The sequence below is a fragment of the Oryx dammah genome, unplaced genomic scaffold, assembly GCF_014754425.2.
Source record: "Oryx dammah isolate SB20612 unplaced genomic scaffold, SCBI_Odam_1.1 HiC_scaffold_23, whole genome shotgun sequence".
NCBI classification, from domain to species: domain Eukaryota; kingdom Metazoa; phylum Chordata; class Mammalia; order Artiodactyla; family Bovidae; genus Oryx; species Oryx dammah.
Window position 1 is genome coordinate 86,961,217 of NW_024070207.1, and position 18,898 is coordinate 86,980,114.

The window sequence follows — 18,898 nt, forward strand, 5'->3', positions numbered from 1 at the left end:
CCCTGTCCATCACCAATTCCCGGAGTTTACCCAAACCCATGTCCATAGAGTCAGTGATGCCATCCAACCATCTCATCCTCTGCCGTCCCCTTCTCCTCCTGCCGTCAATCTTTCCCAGCATCAGGGTCTTTTCAAATGAGTCAGCTCTTCACATCAAGTGGTCAAAGTATTGAAGTTTCAGCTTCAACATCAGTCCTTCCAATGAACACCCAGAACTAATCTCCTTTAGGATGGACTGTTTAGATCTACTTGCAGTCCAAAGGACTCTCAAGAGTCTTCTCCAACACCATAGTTCAAAAGCATCAATTCTTCAGCACTCAGCTTTCTTTATAGTCCAACTTTCACATCCATACATGACTACAGGAAAAATCATAGCCTTGTCTAGACAGACCTTTGTTGACAAAGTAATGTCTCTGCTTTTTAATATGCTGTCTAGGTTGGTCATAACTTTCCTTCCAAGGAATAAGCGTCTTTTAATTTCATGGCTGCAATCACCACCTGCAGTGATTTTGGTGCCCCCCCAAAATAAAGTCAGCCACTGTTTCCACAATTTCCCTATTTATTTGCCATGAAGTAATGGGACTGGATTCCATGATCTTAGTTTTCTGAATGTTGAGCTTTAAGCAAACTTTTTCGCTCTCTTTCACTTTCATCATGAGGCTCTTTAGTTCTTCTTCCCTTTCTGTCATAATGGTGGTGTCATCTGCATATCTGAGGTTATCGATATTAAACTTATATGCAGAGTACATATGAGAAATGCTGGGCTGGAGGAAGCACAAGCTGGAATCAAGATTGCTGGGAGAAATGGGTGTTGAATTTTGTCAAAAGATTTTTCTACATCTGTTGAGATGATGCTTCCCTGACAGCTCAGTTGGTAAAGAGTCTCCACCTGCAATGGAAGAGACCACAGTTTGATTCCTGGGTTGGGAAGATCTGCTGGAGAAGGGATACACTACCCACTCCAGTATCCTTTGGCTTCCCTTGTGGCTCAGCTGGTAAAGAATACACCTGTAATGCAGGAGACCTTGGTTTCATCCCTGGGTTGGGAAGCACCCCTGGAAAAGGGAAAAGTTACCCAGTCCAGTATTCTGGTCTGGAGAATTCCATGAAGTCACAGAGAGTCTGACACAACTGAGCGACTTTCACTTATATTTATTGAGATGCTTATATGGTTTTTATTCTTCAGTTTATTAATATGGTATATCACATTGACTAATTCGTGTATACAGAAGAATTCTTGTATCCCTGTGATAAATATCTCGATCATGGTGTACTATTCTTTTAATATGTTGTTGCATTTTGTTGAGGAGTCTTGCATCTATGTTCATCAGTGATATTGGCCTATAATTTTCTTTTTTGTCATATCTTTGTGTGGTTTTGGTATCAGGGTGGCCTCCTAGAATGAGCATTAGAGTGTTCCTCCCTCTGCAATTTTTTTTTTTTGCAGCACTTTTTGAAAATTAATTCAGATTGAAAGCTGTTGTTGCACCTCTGCCTCCTCTCTTAGTTCATTATTGAAACAAAGGGAAAGATGTATGAATTCAAACATTCTGGCCTCCACTCTTTAAATCTTGATCTGTTCCCTGAAAATATCAGGTTAAGAGGAAACTGGCTGGCTTCTCCTTTGCTAATTCCTTGTATTTTAATAATATTCATCCCAACATATCCTGCCTCCTTACCTGTTTCTTAGAAATAAGGACAAGGTTGATCCTGATAGAACTATGGCATTTATTTCTACTACCTCAAACCAATATTTTCTAAGAAAATAACACATTATAACTCACTTCTAGCACAGCTCTAGAATATTCTGTCATCCATTAAAGAGCTTTCTAATCAACTGAGAGTAATTAAACAGTAATTGAACACTTCTTACTATAAGGCTACCAGATTGTCTTGAAGATACTGTGTTAAGTGCTACTTCAGAAGATAGAGCAGAAGGTAAGGTTTCTTTCTATTGCCTTCTCCTTATCTGTAACATTTTCCTTCGTCTCACAGCTAGCTTGGGTTTCATAGCACTCAGCAAGGAGCAGGTGAGACACCCATTAATAAAGAGGTTAAGAAACCAAGACAAGTCCATGACAGTTACAACACTTATGAACCCTTTCCTTAGTTGGATACCTTAACTATTACAAATAACACAAAGCTTCTTCTAAGCTCCAAGTGCTCAAGCCCCCTTTACCTAGATTAACTGTCATCTAACTTTGATGTCCTTGGGTTGCAAAGATGGAACATACTTGGTCCTCTGCAGGCTCCCTGTATTGAAGTGTACTATCTAGCTGAAGTAACAGAGCCATTTGGATTCCATGGGGGCACAGCAGCTTGATACAGCCAGTGTGGGACTATGGAAAGAGCGCAAGTCCCTGAATCAAGGCTTATGTTTCTGTGTCAGACAGGTTGGGTTACCCTGGATCAGTACATTGCCTCTCTTGTCCTGGTTCCTTATTTGTGAAATAGGGTTTTGGTGAGACTTGAAAGAAACTGGCCAAATTTCTTTGAAAGTCATATTGTAAAGGTATTAACACATTAATTGAAACAGATACAAAGCCATATCTAGACCCTTACCAGACGTGTGAAAATAGCATGAGATAACGATTCTAGAAGGAAGTGGATGACAGAAGGAGAGAAATATTTTAAAACCTCAGAGGCCATTTCTAAATAACTTCCCAAACACCCCTATACACATCCTCCATTTCTCTTCAAATCAGAGTTAACTTATAAAACAATTTTTGACATAAATATATACATTTAAGATCCCATTTTACTTTTGTTCTTCATATTTTTTCATAGATATTCCAAAGTCCCCTGGTTCAACCTGTGCCCAGGCTCTAGCTTTATAACTTACTTTGTGGCTTTGGCCAAGCCAGTTTTCCAGAGTCAGTTTTTCTCCTTGTAAAAAGGGATAAATCTATTCATCACCTTCACAGTGATTGAGAGGATGAAATGAGGGGATATACATACAGCTCTTAGCACAGTATCAGATACATTCCAGGAACTTACATGGCCTTGTTCCCTCCCCCCTCCTCTTATAGAACAGGGTTGCAGCCTTGGCTTTGGACTCATAAGGTACAGTAGCTCAGATCCACAGTCTTTGTGAGCAACCAACTTAATAGTCTTCAGATGCTTTCTAGTGACACTACAAGACAGGGATCCTCAAGACCACCAGGAAATTTTTAGGCTGGATACCAGGGAGAATTTACTGTGTAAAATTCTGTAAAATTCCTGTGTAAAGTTATTATGTCTAGGATCCAAAGAAAATCAGGGATTCAATTCTCTAGAGAACTCTTAAACTCAGTATGGATATCCAGAATGTCCTGAGACTCATGTCCCACTATTCTCCAGCTCCCCCAAATAGCAAGCCTTGTATTTAGCACCATCTGAGAATGATCTCATTGAGTACCCACAACAAGCTTTTGAGGTGTGGCTTCGTAGGTCCATTTTTCAGATGAGGAAACTGAGGCCCAGATAAAGAAAGGGCAAGATCAATTGGAAAGAATTCCAGCTTACTTTTAGTTGGAAGTGAGTGAGAGTCCTTTATTTGTCCAAAACCCAACTCTCTGGGCCTGTCCATGCTCTCTAAACAACTACCTCTTGTTACATGCTCTCATCTCCCCAAAATCATTCACCTCTTTGCCTCTAGAGTCACTTCCCTAAGACATAAGACATCCCTCCAACTTTACCACACCTGTGCTTTGAAACATAAAATAGCTTGGTATTATTTAGCACACTTAATAAATGTGTGACATATATGTGCCTGTATGATTAAATCCAAACATTTCACAACCTGGTTCCAACCTATCTTTTCCAGGTACATCTCCCCATTTCTCTTTCCCTCCTCTGAACTCCATATATTAACCTTGCACTTCAGACACCTTGGCTTACTTGCCCTTTCCTTTCTGTATGTGTTGTGCCCTGTCCTGGAAAGCCAGTCCTCCTCAATGGACTGGAAAATTCTGTTACCTTTTGAGACCTGTTTACATCTTCTCTGCTCAGATTACACTTTATCCATTTCTGTATTATTATAGCACAATGCACTTTAGTTAATGGGTTATTTTTCATACTTTCTTGCTCCTCAAAGACAAGGACTTTTTAAATTTACCGTTGCTTCACCCCGGTGCCAATCCCAGTATCCACCCAGTACTGTCCCCAGTACCTCCTTTGTTGATTGGCAAAATCTGAACTCAGTAACTAGAATGGATGGAGGGCAGGAAGGAAAGAGGTCACCCCTTCCCCATCCTTCAGCTATAGCAGCTGCTCCCTCCTTCCTTCGCCTCTTCTTTACCTCCACTCCATCTCCATCTGAATCCCAAATCCACTAGTTCCAGACGGCTGCCAGAACACTCAATCTCTCAGAAGCAATGTCACCTGCAGAGTTTCTCTACAGCGCCAGTGTACACTAATGAGCGACACCTGGCAAGCTTTTGTTGGTGTGAGGGGCCCCCGCGGGATGTGAGTATGTCTCTCATCTGTTCAGTGGCCTTCTGTGGAATTTCTTCCTCATTTTTTTCCGCGCACCGCCCAAACGAATATCACTATTGTTTTGTACTCCTGGCAAAGTTTGACACAATTATCGGTGACAAATTGACTTAAAGTGCGGCTGCGGAAGAGAAACAGGAATGTCTCGCTTGGCCTTCTGGGAGTTGTAGTCCTGCAGGCCCCTGGGCTGCCTGGCTGGTCCTGGAGCTGTGGACTACAGCTCCCAGGCCTTCTCCACGTCCCTACCGCACAGGCTCAGAGCCTCCTGCCGAGAGGAGGTGGTTACATTGTGTCTATTGTATCCCTGAGTCTCTGTGTTTGTGTATTTCTCAGGACGTGAAGTTGAGAGTGAAAAGCATGGCAGATGAGCAGGAAATCATGTGCAAATTGGAAAGCATTAAAGAGATCAGGTAAGTACAACATTGCAGTGCCCCCCAAGTCCCCCTCCGAAGCTCCACAAATCCCTCACTACCGGAGAGGGCTATTACCTACGGAAAGTATCTATTGTTGGGCTACTTGCGGAGAGGGACGGGAAAGGATCCCATTCACTATGGAATTCAAGGATGGGAAAGAGGCAGGGGAGAGTCAGAACTGAGACTAGCAGAGAGAGAGAGGCAGAGAAACAGACTGACCGAGAGGGATCTCTTGTCAGATGTGTTTGAGAAAGCCAGATTGAGACATACTGGGGGGGGGGGGGGTGTGTGCGGTGTGTGTGTGTGTGTGTGTGGCGAGGGTGGCGGTGGCATCAGTCCCAAGACAGCTTTATTCTTCTTGGGTGGGAGTTACCCCTAACTCCCATCCATTATTCTTTAAAGTGTTGATTGGCTCCAAGGTTTATTTGGCTCCTTGCTCTTTATGAATCTAGATTCTTTTCAGTCTTCTGTTCAACTTCAGGACCTCGAGCTCGGCTGAGCCTTTTAAGAGCAGAGTCTAACGCATCAGGGGCTGGTGGCAGCAGCTGGGGATAAGGAGGAATCTTATGCAAGGCCCGCACTAAGGACAGAGAGCACTCGCTCTTGTGTATTTTTTGCTTTCACTCACCGCTTTCTTCCTCTTCTACCAGGTGCTCAGGGAGGGGAGAGGGGCGGGAGTGGTGGAGACTGGGGAGGCAGTTACCACCTACTGGCAGTTGCTCTCAGGACCCAGAGGTGATGGGCTGATGGGCAGGTTGGCAAAGTGGATGTTGCCTACATCCCCTCCCCCTTCTCTCCAGAAGTGGCATTGGCTAGAGGATGATACTGTCCTTGCTCAGAACATAATAACTGGTTGAGTGAACTGCCTGGGCCAACATTAGGCCTTCCTTCCTCTGCCCTTCTCTGCCAAGACCCCTTGTCCCCCACCTACCCATCTCTACTTCGGCTTCCACCCTTCTTCTGAGGGTGACTTGGATCAGGCAGTCTCTCTTTAGTGTTTTTTAGAAATCTGAAGAAAAATGGGGGAGAATATCAAGTGTGTCCCTTTAAGAAATAAGGCTTTGATCAAGAGATTTAACTCTTGGAGTGAATGCCTTAGACGAGATTCACACGTGATGGTGGTCATGGGGAAGCACTTTGGCTTTTTTGTCCTTTGCAGGGATTATATCTCTACCTCTTCTGGAGAGTAAAAGGAAGGGAACTATTATTTACCAAGCTGATTGACCTACTATTGCTCATTCTGAAAGAATCCTGACAACTTCCTACACTTCCTTTACAACTGGGAAAATGGAAGCTCAGAAAATTTAAGTAACTTTTCCAGAACCAAACCATTTGAAAATACCAGATTTTGACAGAAACCCAGTCCGTTTGTGTGCAGAGGCTCTGGGCTTCCCACTCTATCCCATGGAGGGTCTGGTAAAAGGTAGAGAGGGGACATGTGTTGCATTTTCTTTTCTTCCAAAGGATCCAGATATAGGGAGTGAGACACCTTGTTGCAGGAAAAGGTCAACTGTCATAATAACAATGCAGTTGATAAGAAACTTTTGCTTGCAAGTGAAGAGCCTAGACTTATTTTTTACAGACTTTAAAGGAATCCTACCCAACCCCAAGAGAAGGAATAGTTGGAAGCAAGGAGAAGTGACCCATCTTAGTAGAGACCAAATGGAGGGGCATGACTTCCATCCTCACCAGTGGTAAACCTGGCATTCCTACCACTACTAGCTGGATAGGATCCTAGGAGGCCCATAGAGAGGCCAGAACTCTCATCCTCAACCAGCAATAGCAAAGAGCCTCTCCTCAAATTGGATGTCAATCAGAGACCCAGTGGATAACCTGGACTTATGCTGCCCCTCTTCCCAGCAAAAGTAGCACGTCAGAGAAGGCCTGCAAAAACCAAAGATCCAGAGTGTCCAATTTAATTGTTAAAAAAAAAAAAAAAACACTTGACATACCAAGATTATCAATTTCAGTGGCAAGAGAAAGTAAACAGATGCTAGGATTGAGATAGCACAGAGGTTAGAATTATCTGATAAGTATTTTAAAGTAGCCATCATAAAATGCTTCAGGGAGCAAATGCATCACACTTGCAACAAATGATAAAAGAGACAATCTCAGTATTTAAATAGAAAATCTCAACAAAGAAATGTATGTAAAGTGCAAAGAAAACCAATGGAAGTTTGAAAACTAGAAAAAAAAAAAAAGACTTAAAAACTCAATGAAGGGGCTTAACAGCAAGATGGAGAAGACAGAGGAAAGAATCAGATAACTTAAACATAAAACAATAGAAATAACCCAATCTGAACAACAGAGGGAAATTAAATCCAAAAAAAAAAAAAGAAGAAGAAGAAAGAAAAGAAGGAATTGAGCAGAGCCAGAAGCTCCAGACCTGTGGCATTATAACAAAGGATCTAACATTCATGTCAACAGAATCTCAGAGAAGAGAAATAAAACAGGGCCAGAAAAGTACCTGAATAAGTAGTGGCTTAAAACTTCCCAAACTGAGCAAAGGAAATAAACCTCCAGACCCAAGAAACTAAGCAAATATCATTAGGAAAGACCCGAAGAAATTCATACCAAGACACATTCAACAAGTCAACTTTCTGAAAACAAAAGCAGAGAAAAGATCTAGGAAGCAGCCAAAGAAATAATATTTTACCTATACCTTGTCAACTAAAAATAATGCACAACATGAGAGTTACGAGTTAAGCTTTATTTGGGGGAAATATGATGACTTCACCCCAGGAGACAGCACCTCAGAAAATAGCTCTGAGAAACTGCTCCAAAGAGGTAGGGGGAAAAGTGGGAGTACATGCAATCAAGGACATATTTTTTGTAGAAAGTTTTTGCTGGTCTCATGAAGCTTTTGCTAGTCATGAGAAACAGTTGTTCACCATGAAGGAGTTTTGGGCTTTTTTTTAAATATGAGGAGATACAAGAACTGGGCTCATAAAATCAGCTCCTGAGAGTATCTAACTATCTGAAGACTTGTCCAGCCAGTTTCCTAGAACACAAAATGCCTCATTTCTGCTCTCTACCCGGAACTCCTTCAGAGGGTGTTGGAGGTTAGCAGCTGCAGCAGCACATGATTTAATCCTTGTAGAGGTAGATGGCAAGCACCCACAGCAAGGGCCAATTTGCAATTGAAAGGGCCCCTTCATGGTTATAAATTCAGCCATACTTTGGGAAGCATTTCATGACTATTTTGTCCCACATTTCTAGGAAGGCTCATTCTCCGGTCTCAAGAAGACTTTTCAGGCAGGCCACTCAATGTGCTGTTACTGGACTACGTCTTATCAACAGTAATCAAAGGTCTCTGGACTAACTTGTCTTAGTTAAGCTGCTACAGTCCAGGAAAATTTCCCCTTTTTGTATCTTCCCATATAGTTACATTATTATAATTGTTGATCACATACAGAATATTTGATCAACTGCTTCAATTTACCTAGTCATCATTATTTTCACTGGAGGTTCAGTCACACATTTGGTCAAACAAGAGGTAATAATCTTGTAGAACAGGCAAAGTACAAATAACATAACTAGCAATATTATTAAAGTCATAAGTAGAAGCCAGTAACTTCCATTAGGTGCAGCCCCCTATATCCTCAGATCTTCTGACTTACTCTTATCCTGTACCAATCTTTATCTTTCAGGGAAATTATATATTTTCACTGTCCATATGGCTCCCAATCCAATTTCCTAGTGTCACTAGGCTGCATATCCTTAGCATAATTTAATTTTTCTCAAGATAAAGCGGGGTGGGGGGGATTGTTTAAATCTTAAATGACCACAATCTGGTGTTAACCACATAAGTCCATCCCACAATTGTGAGAAATTTTATTCTTTGGCTGAATTTTTGCTTGTTGCTCTGATTGAGCTTGAGCAATGACCAGGCTCAGAGCATGCATTATTAATTGGCCAATAGAGAAGATCCCACCTAGCTATATCAAGAGTAGCCTGAACAGGATAGAAATAAAGTTTTTTAAGGGTCATCCAATTAGAGCCTTAGAGTGGAGAAATTCACCAAGGTAATTTGGAAGTACTAGACACAGGTAATTGGCCACAACCCAACAATTGGATTGACCTTTAAAATTAGCATAGGATTGTGTCCATGGTAGAAAAACATTTGATTTATATGCAGAGGTCTAAGAAATCTAGAAAACATTATAAATGATCATATGAATCAGGTCTAGCATCTTGGGTAAGCTGTCTACTTTTGATATCTTTTTCTCATCCTAGTGAGTGTCCTGTGTTTGAACATTGTTTTAAGGTGAATTTGAGATCAGCAGTCCTCTCTATAGAACAGTCTAGTGTAGGGGCCTTTAGAAGTGGGAATTAATCCAAGAGTCAATTTCCCTTCAGTTTTCATTGTGCATTATATAATTAAGAGTACCTGATAAAAAGTCCTTTCATCCAGGTTGGAGATAGTCCTTTAAATTGTATCTTTTCCAGTATGCAGGTTGTGGGGCAGCTGATCTTCATCCAAAGATTACTGCTTTCCATCCTGAAGTCCTTCAGGGGGTGTTGTAGGTCAGTTTCTGCAGCAGCACATGATTTAATCCTTGTAGAAGTAGATGGCAAGCACCCATGGAAAGTGCCAACTTGTGGTTGACAGCCTTCAGGTAAAAAAAAAAAAAAGAAAGTCAGCAGATTCCTGATCAGAAAGTGATGAGGCCCTAGCAGGAAGTAGCACATTTTTCAAGTGCTGAAGGAAAAAGGATCATCAACCAAGAATACTATGTTCAGTGCTAATAACCTTCAGGAATAAAGGGATAATCAAGATACTCTTAGATGAAAGGAAACAGGGAATTTATCAGTAGGATATCTATCTTATAAGCATGACTAAAGTAAATCTTAAAACAGAAAAGAAATGGTAAAAGGAGGAAACTTGGAAGAAAGAACATAGTAGACTAAAACCTGGGTAAATACAACAGAATTTCTTTTCCTCTTGAGTTGTATGAATCTTGTTTGATGATTGGATCATAATTTATTACACTGTCTCATGTTGTTCTGAATGTGTGTAGAGGAAATATTTAAGACATTTATATTATGAACAGGGAGTGTAAAGGAATGTAAAAGGGAGGTAAAATTCCATCTTATTGATCCATTCATCTGTTGATGGACACTAAGGTTTCTTCCATATCTTAGCTATTGTAAATTATGATGCTATAAATATAGGGGTGCATGTATCTTTTTGAATTAGTGTTTTCATTTTCTTTAGATTATATACACAACAGTGGAATTCCTGAATCATATGGTAGTTCTATTTTTAGCTTTTTGAGGATATAAATTCTGCATATTGTCTATTATATGTGGATTCTAACAAAACAAACCAATGAACATAGCAAAATATAGAAACAGACTCGCAAATATAGAGAACAAACTAGTGGTTACCAGTAGGAGAGGAAAGTGGGGGAAGGGAAAGATAAGGGGTAGGGGAATAAGAGACATATAATACTATGTATAAAATAAATATTATACATAGATTGTAAAACACAGGGAATTATAGCCAATATTTTATAATAGCTTTGAATGGTACATAGTATATAAAATATTGAATCACTGTGTTGTACACTTGAACCTAATATAATATTGCAAATCAACTATAACTAAAAAAATATATAGATACATTAAATGGAATTCAAAAAAAAAAATGTTCAAGTCACCCACAGAAATGCAGAACAAAGAAAAGAAACAAAATAAAAACAGAGAGAAAAAACAGGTAACAAAAGATAAAATGGCAGACTTAGCCTTAACATATCAATAATTATGTTGAATATAAATGGTCTAAATACAGCAATTAAATGACATGACTACACTATTTGAGAAAGGGTCAATTCACAAAGAATACACAATTCTAGATATGTATGTACCAAACATGTTTTAAATTAACCTGCTTTTGACAATTTTACAGTTATATGCAAAGGTTATATCACTTGGTTTAAGAATTGAAAATGGGGAAAGTACTACAAATACATACTTGATGTTCACATATGGACAGGTAAAACATGTATTATAAGTGGATAGAAGGAAGGGATAGAAGGAACTGGAGAAAAGAACCAACAATAGTTGAACACCTACTAGTTTTAAAGCTCTTGGCTCATTTAATACTCAATTTTGCTAATGGGAATCTGTAGTATAAATTATTATCCCCACTTTACAGAAAGGATACTAAGGCTCAGGGAGGTTAGGTAACCTATCTATGGTCACACAACTAGGAAAGGAAGAGCGAATATATCCTCCTATTCACTTGGCATATGCATTTCAACAAATGCTGATAATCTGATTAACCATTATCCATAATTCTTTAGCTGCTCTAATCCTAAATTTCCTAAAGGTATAAATAAAGCAGTCTTTTTTTGTTGTTGTTGTTGTTAAAAACATACTTTTGCTTCTTTGCTGAAGTAGTAGTGATAAGGATGAAAAGTAAAAGTGTTAGTTGCTCAGTTATGTCCAACTCTGTGACCCCATGGACTGTAGTCCACCAGGCTCTTCTGTCCATGGAATTCTCCAGACAAGGATATTGGAGTGGGTTGCCATTTCCTTCTACAGGGGATTTCCCGACCCAGGGATGGAACCCAGGTCTCCTGTATTGCAGGCAGATTCTTTACCATCTGAACCACTACAGAAGCCCAGTGATGAAGATAATACCACCCCATAATCTGATTAAGTCAAGCTGAGAGCCATACACACCTCCAGGCACAGTCACATAAATATACACACTTGTAGTCACATACATATTTGTAGTCACACACACAAACACATTCTCACACTGATGGCAGAATTTGAAGTGGGGAATATCACCACAGACCATTCCCCACTAATGCTTCTGACACCATGCTCACAGCCCTGTCTTTCCTTTTAATCCAAACCACACTTCAACATTATGTTCCAGATCTCAGCTCCCAAATCCCACACTGGTCTATTTTGCCCATCAATTCCTTGGACTTCCAAGTGGTGATGAAGGAGCATGTGGATATGTGGAAAGGGGAAGGGAAGAATAGGGCAAAAGAGGGGAGATGGAAAACAGGGAAGGAAAGAAGAAGCCACAAGGCAAAGAATGTGAGTGCAGCCACCACTAGAGCAACCAGGGCCCTTCACCAGCTCCCCCAATGCATACTAATATGTCCTTAACATGCACATGCCACCTATACACACACATTGAAGATATCCATGCCCCAAATGCGCACATATCCATACACAATAAACTGTCTTCACTTAAGGGAAAAACTAATTTTGGAAGTAAATATTGTAGTGTTAAGTATATCCTCTTAAATCTAAGTTCCTGCCAGGGGTCTTCTTTTTTCTCTACACATTTTCATGAGTTACCTCTGGTACTCCTATGGCTTCAAATATTATCTCCAAATCTCCAATTTCTACTTTCTGTCTTCCTTCCAAGTTTTGGCCTGATATATCACAGTGTACTGGGCTTGTCCACCTGACTTTTCCACAGACACAGCTGAAGTTGACCAACTCTCTAGACTTTGTCTATATCTGCCCCAATCCAGCTCCTCCCACTAAACCCCTTGTTTAATGCCATCACTCTCCTGCACAGTTACCTGAGACTGAAACCTGAATGTTGATGCTGGTTACCCTTTCTTTTTTATAACTCGCTTTTGATTAGTTAGCAGGTCCCACTATTTCTACCTTCAACATCTGGCTCAGATTCTTACCCTACTCTCCATCTCCACACTCACTGTCCTGTTTTAGGCATTCATCATGACCAGCTTGGATAATTACAGTGTTATATCCATTTCCACCTATAGAATTGCTTCTATTGCTTCTATCTTCATTCTGCCCCCAATTTTTAATTCCATCCAACTGCTGTGAGAACTATCTTCCTAAAGTGCTGGACTTGCTATGTTATTCCTCAAACACATTTACTGATTCCCCATTGTCTGTAGCAGTACTTTTCAAAACACAGATTATGAACCATTTGTCATGAAATGAATCAGTTGCTAGAAGCACTTGTGAAAAAAATGAGATAGAAAATATCAGTATACATTGCATAAGAAATAGTAGATATTTTCTGTGGAAAATTTGTTTCAGTTTTCAATCGGTGTTTCTGTTTATTGGGTTACAATATAAGATTCATTTCTCAGTGTAAATAATTTCTTACTGCATGTCCATAGACATTTGTCTGTAATTGTTGCTGTATTATTCATGTCCCTATCCCCAACAAGTCTGGCCATACCCACCTTTCCAGTCTTATCTACTACCACTCATTTTCATTCACCTTATTCTTTATTCACACAGACGTTCCTCGCTGTTTCATACATTTCCATTATTCCAGGCCTTTGCTAATGTGGATCCCTCATTCTTAATGCCCTTCCCCTATTCTAAGCCTGTAAATCCTACTTATTCTTCAAGGAAGACCCAAAACAAACACCACCTTCTTGTTCAAATCCTTCTCAATTTCCCTAATACAAAGGAATCACTACCCCCTTTGGTTTTCTGTGGAGAGATTTATTATAGCACTCAAGTTATTCTACCTTGTGGTAAAATTTTGAATTGATATGTATTCCCCTGCCTGCCTCCCTTTCTCCTGTCTTCCCTTCCCTCCTTCCTTCCTCCTCTCCCTCATTACTATGGCATCTTCAGCAGGCTTCACTGTCACCTGGCTTGAAAACTAACTCACTTTCAGCCCCAATGCTCACTTAACAATATGTCACAAAACAGCTGGGAACTCTGGGACTAAGTGATAAGCAAGTTAAGCCAGTTTTCACTACAGGAGAGAGAATGCACGGGAATTGACATTTGCTGTTGAGCTATAAGAAAGTCTGCAAGATGAATTGTTCTAAGAATACTGCTTTTCCAACAGTAGCTGCTTTCCCAGATAAGCAAATAGATATTAAATGGAAAAACACTCAATATGTAGGCAGTGTTTTCATCAGACTAGAATAGGCTTCCTGTTGGCTCCTTTTTTTGTGTTGTTGTTGTTCATTCAGTGATATTTACCAAGCATCTGTTCTGGGTTGAGATAGTCTCTGAAGACCACTAAGATGAATTAGATGTGTTCTAAAGAATCTTAAACTTAAGGTGAATAGTTCTGCTCTCTCCCCTGAATTCTATAGTCACATATCCAGCTTCCCACTTAAGCAATCCCACAGGATATATCACTGGCATCTCAAATAGACCCCAACAGAACTCTCAACTTTATCCCCATCCTCACCCCCAAACAGTCTCCTTTCCTAGTCTCCTCCATCAATAGTAAGTAATCCCCCATTGCTAAATCTGAAATTATTCTTCCCTCTCTGACTCTGTGTATCTGAAACACTAACACAGTGGTTACCAAACCTGGAGGGTGGTTGAAACCTAGGTTGCTGGATCACATCTCCAGAATCTCTGATTCAGTAGAAGCCCTGAGAATCTGCATTTCGAGCAAGTTCCCAAGCAATGCTGTTGCTGCATTGAAAGGGAACATACTTGGAAAAACCACTGTGCTAATTAGACCTCGTGGGTTATACCTATGTAACTCTGGATATGTCCACTTCCCACCATTCCCTTATCTCATCAATAAATCAGCAGTTTTCCATCCATCTCTGCTAGCCAGGGTCTTCTCTTGGTCTGCCCATCCTCAAGTCTTACAGGTCTCAGCTTTTCTACTCTGCTTGTTGAGTGAGTCTTGGGGCTAAGTCATCTGTCAAGCTGGGTGACCGATGAACCTGGCATGTTTGTCCCAGGAGTGGATCATCCATTGCTCTAGAACCTCTCCTGCTCTCTACCCTTCCTTCTCTACATTAATAAACAAAGAACCATTGAAAGAAGTTAGCCAAACTGAACATTTGGCCTAGGACTCTGTCAGGAAAGGCTGTGGCCTAGGGAAGTCAGGAATTTTGGTTCTGCATTTAAGTGAGACTGTAGCACTAGTGATTGAGAGAAACCCTAAGGAGGTATTTTTTGAATTCTTGGGATTATATGGACACGGCAGCTGCACCTTTTCCCCTTGGGAGGACTTCATTAGGAAATTTTCCACATAAAGTCCAGTCTTTTATGACTTGGATGCTTTCCTCACTTGTAGGGCCAAACATTCAACAGATTCCATCTCATGGAGTCATCCAACAACTCTGCAAGGCTACACTGAGTCTTGCTTCTCATGAAGATAGACCTTCCAAGAGGTTCCATAATGTGCCCTATTTCACCCTTAAAATTAGTGACTGACTTATCCAGAACAGGATTCACCCCAATGGCTTTCTTTTCATGGCTTGAAATATATCATGGGGAAAGTTCCTGGGTATGATGGAAAGGTCACTAGGCTAAGTGACACTGAATTTTCCACTTCCTGGCTCTGTGATATTGGGCAGGTCACTGAACTTCGTGTGTGCATGCATGCCTGTTCAGTCACTCAGTTGTGTCCAACTCTTTGCAACTTCAACTGTAGCCCTCCATACTCCTCTGTCCATGGAATTTTCCAGGCAAGATTACCAGAGTGGGTTGTCATTTCCTACTCCAGGGAATCATCCTGACCCAGGGATCAAACCCATGTCTCCTGCATCACCTGCATTGGCAGATGGATTCTTTACCACTGAGCAACCTGGGAAGCCACTGTACTTTTCTCAGCCTCAAATTCTTCATCTGTAAAAATGAGGCTAAACATACCTATTTCTGTGGTTGTGATGAGGATTAAATTAGATAGACTATTAAGTGCCTAGCACAGTTGCTAGAACACAATAGATCCCAATAAATAGATAGATAGATGATAGATAATTATTTTTATTAAATAAAACCATTCTCAACACCAAATTCCTTCCCAGTTCCTGGAGCTTATAGATTCTTAATAAATGTTAACTGAATGAATTAAAGCCCCTCACCCACAGTAATATCTTTCTCTGAGACTACTGAAATTACAATAAGTACCTTGGATATACTACCTATTTGTATTCATTGCAGTCACTCCAAATGTGTAATTGTTTAGCCTACTCATGGCCAAAGCAGTGTGATAGATGATGTGAGGTTTACAGAGAAATATGGTATAGTGTCAATTTGTAGAAGACTCTTGTTGTTCAGGCACCATGTCATGCCTGACTCTTTGCAACCCCATGCAATATAGCACACCAGACTTCCCTGTCCCTCACCACCTCCCGGAGGTTGCCCAAGTCCATGTCCATTGCATTGATGATGCCATCCAGCCATCTCATTCTATGTTGCCCTCTTCTCCTTCTGCCTTCAATCTTTCCAAGCATCAGGGTCTTTTCCAATGAGTTGGCTGTTCACATCAGATGGCCAAAGTATTGGAGCTTCAGTGTCAGCATCAGTCCTTCCAATGAATATTCAGGGTTGATTTCCTTTAAAATTCATCCCCTTGTAGTCCAAGGGACTCTCAAGAGTCTTATCCAGAACCACAATTTGAAAGCATCAGTTCTTCAGCATTCTGCCTTTTTGTTTGTTTGTTTGTTTTTTATAAATATTTATTTTAATTGGAAGCTAATTACTTTACAATCTTGTATTGGTTTTGCCATACATCAACATGATTCCACCACAGGTATACACGTGTCCCCCATCCTGAACCCCCCTCCCTCCTCCCTCCCCGTACCATCTCTCTGAGTCGTCTCAGTGCACCAGTCCCAAGCATCCAGTATCATGCATCGAACCTGGACTGGTGATTCATTTCATATATGATATTATACATGTTTCAATGCCATTCTCCCAAATCATCCCACCCTCTCCCTATCCCACAGAGTCCAAAAGACTTCTATACATCTGTGTCTCTTTTGCTGTCTCATATAGAGGGTTATCGTTACCATCTTTCTAAATTCCATATATATGCATTAGTATACTGTATTGGTGTTTTTCTTTCTGGCTTACTTCACTCTGTATAATACGCTCCAGTTTCATCCACCTCATTAGAACTGATTCAAATGTATCCTTTTTAATGGCTGAGTAATACTCCATTGTGTATATGTACCACAGCTTTCTTATCCGGTCATCTGCTGATGAGCATCTAGGTTGCTTCCATGTCCTGGCTATTGTAAACAGTGCTGCGATGAACATTGGGGTACACATGTCTCTTTCAATTCTGGTTTCCTCGGTGTGTATGCCCAGCAGTGGATTGCTGGGTCATAAGGCACTTCTATTTCCAGTTTGTTAAGGAATCTCCAAACTGTTCTCCATAGTGGCTCTACTAGTTTGCATTCCCACCAACAGTGTAAGAGGGTTCCCTTTTCTTCACAACCTCTCCAGCATTTATTGCTTGTAGACTTTTGGGTAGTAGCCATTCTGACTGGCGTGAAATGGTACCTCATTGTGGTTTTGATTTGCATTTCTCTGATAATGAGTGATGTTGAGCATCTTTTCATGTGTTTGTTAGCCATCTGTATGTCTTCTTTGGAGAAACGTCTGTTTAGTTCTTTGGCCTATTTTTTGATTGGGTTGTTTATTTTTCTGGAATTGAGCTATAGGAGTTGCTTGTATATTTTTGAGTTTAGTTGTTTTTCAGTTGTTTCATTTGCTATTATTTTCTCCCATTCTGAAGGCTACATAATGATCAAAGGATCAATCCAAGAAGATATAACAATTATAAATATAAATGCACCCAACATAGGAGCACCACAATATGTAAGACAAGTGCTAACAAGTATGAAAGGGGAAATTAACAATAACACAATAATAGTCGGAGACTTTAATACCCCACTCACACCTATGGATACATCAACTAAACAGAAAATTTACAAGGAAACACAAACTTTAAATGATACAATAGACCAGTTAGACCTAATTGATATCTATAGGACATTTCACCCCAAAACAATAAATTTCACCTTTTTCTCAAGTGCACACAGAACCTTCTCCAGGATAGATTACATCCTGGGCCATAAGTCTAGCCTTGGTAAATTAAAAAAAAAATGAAATCATTCCAAGCATCTTTTCTGACCACAATGCAGTAAGATTTGATCTCAATTACAGGACAAAAACTATTAAAACTTTTGACATATGGAGGCTGAACAACATGCTGTTGAATAACCAACAAATCACAGAAGAAATCAAAAAAGAAATCAATATATGCATAGAAATGAATGAAAATGAAGACAAAACAACCCAAAACCTGTGGGACACTATAAAAGCAGTGCTAAGGGGAAAGTTCATAGCAATACAGGCATACCTCAAGAAACAAAAAAAAGTCAAATAAATAACCTAACTCTACACCTAAAGCAACTAAAAAAGGAAGAAATGAAGAACCCCAGGCTTAGTAGAAGGAAAGAAACCTTAAAAATTAGGGCAGAAATAAATGCAAGAAAACATAAGAGACCATAGCAAAAATTTAAAAAAGCCAAAAGCTGGTTCTTTGAAAGGATAAATAAAATTGACAAACCATTGGCCAGACTCATCAAGAAACAAAGGGAGAAAAATCAAATCAATAAAATTAGAAATGAAAATGGAAAGATCACAACAGACAACACAGAAATACAAAGGATCATAAGAGATTACTATCAGCAATTATATGCCAATAAAATGGACAACGTGGAAGAAATGGACAAATTCTTAGAAAAGTACAACTTTCCAAAACTGAAACAGAAAGAAATAGAAAATCTTAACAGAACCATCACAAGCATGGAAATTGAAACTGTAATCAGAAATCTTCCAGCAAACAAAAGCCCAGGTCCAGACAGCTTCACAGCTGAATTCTACCAAAAATTCAGAGAAGAGCTAACACCTATCCTACTCAAAGTCTTCCAGAAAATTGCAGAGGAAGGTCAACTTCCAAATTCATTCTATGAAGCCACCATCACCCTAATACCAAAACTTGGCATTCTGCCTTCTTTATGGTCCAACTCTCACAATCATACATGACTACTGGAAAGACCATAGACTTGACTATATGGACCTTTGTTGGCAAAGTGATGTCTTTGCATTTTAAAACACTGTCTAGGTTTGTCATAGCTTTCCTGCCAAGGAGCAATCATCTTCAAATTTCATGGCTGCAGTCACCATCTGTGATGATTTTAGAGCCCAAGAAGAGGAAATCTGTCACTGCTTCCACCTTTCCCCCTGCTATTTGTCATAAAGTGTTGGGGCCA

General features: G+C 40.1%; 1 protein-coding gene across 2 annotated transcripts in view; it reads left to right on the forward strand.

Moving 5' to 3' along the window:
• The first annotated feature begins 4,708 nt into the window (after positions 1 to 4,708).
• ZC4H2 (zinc finger C4H2-type containing) overlaps positions 4,709 to 18,898 on the forward strand; it is a 76,596-nt gene continuing 62,406 nt past the window's right edge. Inside the window, exon 1 of one of the 2 annotated variants that reach the window (XM_040266111.1) lies at positions 4,709 to 4,883. In XM_040266111.1, the coding sequence (XP_040122045.1) occupies positions 4,831 to 4,883 (53 nt within the window). In that variant the 5' untranslated portion in view covers positions 4,709 to 4,830. The remainder of the gene's footprint in view (positions 4,884 to 18,898) is intronic. The other variant, XM_040266113.1, reaches the window with a different exon arrangement.